This window comes from Diuraphis noxia, unplaced genomic scaffold, assembly GCF_037042655.1.
Source record: "Diuraphis noxia isolate RWA-SAM2 unplaced genomic scaffold, SU_Dnox_SAM2 contig0001, whole genome shotgun sequence".
NCBI classification, from domain to species: domain Eukaryota; kingdom Metazoa; phylum Arthropoda; class Insecta; order Hemiptera; family Aphididae; genus Diuraphis; species Diuraphis noxia.
The window spans coordinates 76,121,740-76,126,325 of NW_028301711.1; the positions used below are offsets into that span (position 1 = coordinate 76,121,740).

General features: G+C 29.9%; 1 protein-coding gene across 1 annotated transcript; it reads right to left on the reverse strand.

Annotated features, from left to right (window-relative positions):
* Positions 1-2,417: 2,417 nt before the first annotated feature.
* Positions 2,418-4,370, reverse strand: LOC107165789 (uncharacterized). The gene is made up of 6 exons (XM_089215087.1): positions 4,225-4,370; positions 3,878-4,068; positions 3,609-3,816; positions 3,375-3,514; positions 3,166-3,179; positions 2,418-2,570 (listed from the first exon to the last, which is right to left on the reverse strand). The coding sequence occupies exons 1-6, from the start codon at positions 4,368-4,370 to the stop codon at positions 2,418-2,420; spliced, it is 852 nt and encodes a 283-aa protein (XP_089071213.1).
* Between the last annotated feature and the right edge of the window lie 216 nt (positions 4,371-4,586).

Below are 4,586 nucleotides of genomic sequence, written 5' to 3' on the forward strand. Positions count from 1 at the left end.
ATATAAACTTGGCAACGTAGCCTAAAAAAACGTTCGCAATCGCGTTATACCCTATATTCCATATCGTAAATTAGGGAGATGCACACCCAGTGAACAGGTAATAAAAAGAGTATAGTAAACTGCAGCGCCCATAATATCTTAGTGAAAGATTTCAAAAGATCAAAAAAAAAAAAGTTGAGCAATATAAAAAAAATATATTACAATAAGGGCCATGAAGGAAATAGGATTTATGTGAAAAACTATATCGAATTACTTTGGTGATTTATTGTGAATTCCTACAGCCCTACAACTATTATTAAACATATTATTATTATTATTATTATTATTATTTAGATACTAATATAATATAAATCATTAAAAAAAAAATAATAATAATAATATATTGTGTTAGTACTTGTTTAGCTATTTAACTTACAAAGTTTCAAATGATTTTTACATTTAAACTAACAATATTTGGAAGTTAGTGATATATATAGCCTGCTTATGCATCCTAAATCACAGAATAACCAGAAGAGACACTTTTTCAGTTTAAAATGGGCTCTTATGGAGTACAGATTTGCAACACCTGGTGGAATATCAGTGCTGCCGGTAGAAAGATAATTCTCATTATTCTTTGTTTCTAGCGCGGCTGTTATTCCCCGAACAGAGGCATTTTACCTTTAGCCTAATAAGTAATAAAGTCGTAAATTGCAATATACATGGATACACTGATATTCCACCAAATTGAATAGTATGTTCCCGATTTTTGAGTGCTCAGCGAGTGTCCATTCTGGTTATTCTGTGCCTAAACTACAATATGGGCAATGTTGAAAAGCTATCACTCAAATAATGTTATTTAAAAATAGCCTCTTCAGGCAACAGTATATAACAACATCTAAATGTATTCTTGAAATGTATTGGACACGACTTCGATAAAACGATAATATATATATATTATATATACATAAACGTGGTAATTCTTCCTGTTCACTGTGTTATATATTATATTAAAGAATCGCCAGCTCATGCAACGGATATTAAAAAGTAAAAATACCATTCACGCGTTTACCATACACGATAAAATAAAGTTTTTACCTAACGTCAAATATGTAAAACGCTGATCGACGTTCACCTGGGTGCACACAAGTGGGTATACACACACGAAATGTTTTTTGGCGGGGCGAAAACCATCGAACCGAGGGCATATAAGCATTATACACAAGAGCTCGGCACCAGAATTGAAGTCAAGCTCTACAATATAATAAAATAGTGTATAATAAATAAAGTAAATAATATTATACTATTATATTATAATAGGTAGCTTTAAAAAACAAAATAATTGAAATAAATATTTGATTTCATATAATATTTCATAGTTATTCAATGACAACAATAATATTATTGATTATATAAACTATTTGTCGGTATTTTCAAATAAACCAATCGCAGAGCTTGATTTTAATACGGGCGCCGAGCTCATGTCGTATAGAATGCTTATATTATACCGCCTCGGAGCTATAATACACCGTTGTAGACGTGTGTTCGGGCGAAATAAATCCAGAACATTATAAAGACTGCAAAATATACGTTTGAGACCTTCGTCTACGGAGAATAACCAATAGGAAATGTATAATATAATATTATTATCATGGCCACTGTAATATTATTAAATGCAAATTAAGTTCATAATAGTAAAATACAAGATGATTATTTCAACGGAGGCCTATATTATCAGCTGTCGGAGGGGAAATCGGTTGTGGATGGGTACAATGCGAGTATATAGTTCTAAGTAGGTAGTAGTTTTATTTATGCGATATTAGGTAACTATGATATTTATCAACCTTGTGACTATGTAGACATTACATAGTTTGTAGGTGTTTATAAATAATAAATAAAATAATTCAATTAATCAATTATTCAATAAAAAAAAAAAAAAAAAAAAAAAAAAAAACAATAACGGTACAGATATAGGACTAATATAAAATGTTTAAAAAAAAATTAAATTTCAAAAAAAAATTTTAATTATAACGTTTTTATGTTATGAAACCTTTATATACCACTCTCATTGTTCTGTAACCTTTCTAGACAAACATGGAAATACTACAAGTTCTCTACACTAGACTAATGATTAATGGCGGCGGTACCTACCTAAGGTATAATGTTAGACTCTTGTTTTTGTAAGATGGGTTTGTTCATGTTAAGCGTTAACTGTCTAAGTTATGTTCGCTTATGGCTTTTGGCTAATGATACAATTTCAGAATTCAACCACAATTGCGTGCTTAATAACCAGAGCTCGAGACTTACAGTATAATAAATTTAAATGCACGCTATAATATGCAATAAAAAGTTTACTATTTCGGCTAGGTGTACAAAAATAATATAATTTTCTGCTTTAATCTATATATGTATACCTACCACATCTATAATAATGACTTTTTCTATGTATATGGGACTTTGGATTTGAAAAGATCGACATGAATTTCAGCTTTGTCAGAAGTTGTTTTAACACTGAAAAATATAACAGTATTGGTGGGCTCCAATACTTCTTCTACCACATTTTGAAGACCATACAGGTAAGTACCACGCATACACTTAACATGGATGATTTTCGTTATCGATTAAAATGCTACAGCAGATTCTCCCATATAAGGCATACATTAAAAAGCAACAAACGACCATTCTTCGTGTATTTAAAAAAAAAAAAACAACTATATCATTTAATATGAAGGAAATCGCATACAATTCACGACAAAAATAAGACGATAGGCATGAGTTGGTACATTTAAGGTAAGACGAAAAAAAGGGTCTAAAATACAATTAGGTATAATACAATGATTTGATTTAATTTAATTTTTTTAATTAGTATTTTATGATATATGTTTTTGATTAATAATCTGTAAAAAAAATAAGATAATAATAAAAATGATTTAACATTGATAATATTATAAAACACATTAATACCTACATATATTAAATTGTAAAATACAATATTGTAATTTAGATAATATATATGTTATCGTCAATGATGTAAATTAGTTAATAACGTAAATGTCTAGCCAATATTATAAATTCCTAACATTAGTAGTCGATATTGTCAATGCCTAGGAATTAACTGACAACATAGGCACAAGGTTGTAAAATTTAAATATTTTGTTAACACATTTAGAACTATGACTAGGAACTTACTTTAATGTCTAATACTGATAGGCCATGTTGATAATTATGTTTAATGAAATATTTTAATTAGGTCAGAAATGTATAAATACAAGATAAATTATACATAATTAATAATTATTTATTTTCACAATCTGTTGTGCCGTGACACTTTGAATTGCATAAAACATTATTTTTTTTACAAGCGTATCTATTAGTTTTGCATTTGGTTTTGCAAATACATCTTGTATAGCCTTGTGATCCCGCGATTCCATATCCAGCAGCCTCACGAACCGCAATTTCTTTTACTCCGGCAGTCTGGACTGTTTTTTCATAATTCAATATATTTTCAGGACACGGAACGAGTTGTGCTCTAGTGAACCTATTTTTTAGCATGCCATACTCCGTACCTACATAGTATTTTATTTTAATATTGTTATTAATTTATTTTAACAATGAATTTTTATTGTACTTACATATCAGCTTCATATGCAACAATGACCGCCAAAAGATTAAGGGGTGAGCCACGTGCTCTATCCACGTCAGGTATAGTTACTCTTACAGTAGTTTCTACTTGAAGTTCTGTTAACTTAGTATTAGAATACTTCATCATTTTTTGTACCTGCTTTTGAAGGTTAGTTATGGCCCCTTGTCTATGATTATTAATTTGATCTTTGTTCGAATCTAAGATATTACAAAAATCCAAAAATGTAAAAAGGAAAAAATATGCAATTGTATTAGTTACCTATAATATCACGATTTCCTTCACCCTCAACTTCAAGTTCTTCGGTGTTTTCATTTTGATTTTTAAATATATTTTCAACGTCTTCTTCTGATTCTAATTTAGAAATTTCATCGTAAGGAATATTTGTTGAAGCTAATCCGATTTTTGCAGGACAGCCAAACATGGCTTCATATAAGGAGAACGACCTATTCCTAGAATTGAATTTATTTCTTTTTGACTTAATATTTTCATATTTTTAATATAAATAATATTTTTTGTATAAATTAATTGTGTTGATAATTAATTAAATAATAACAAAAGATTACTAACCTGAATTGAACGCTCGATTTTTTTGAAACTGGATAAACTTGAGAGTGGTTGGCCAATCTTTACTATTGTTGTCTGTCATCCATGCAGCTAAGATTGCTTCAATATCTCTATTAGCACGTTCTACCGACCCTTGGCTCTGGCTATGTCGTGGTTTGCCATGTACAATTTTTACATCACTCCACATTGTGGTTGCATGTCGATTAGATCAATTTGTGCCCGAGAGTTAAAAGCTGTGTGCACAATAGGCTTCGAAACCAAACCCTTTTTCGGATTAGGTTGTTTTTTTTGACAATATGAACAGGAGCTTAAAAAAACCATAATTGATTCTTTGGTAACGTTACAATATTTATGTCTTAATTCAGCCACCATTCTATCTCTTCCCCCATGTCCAATTGCAATA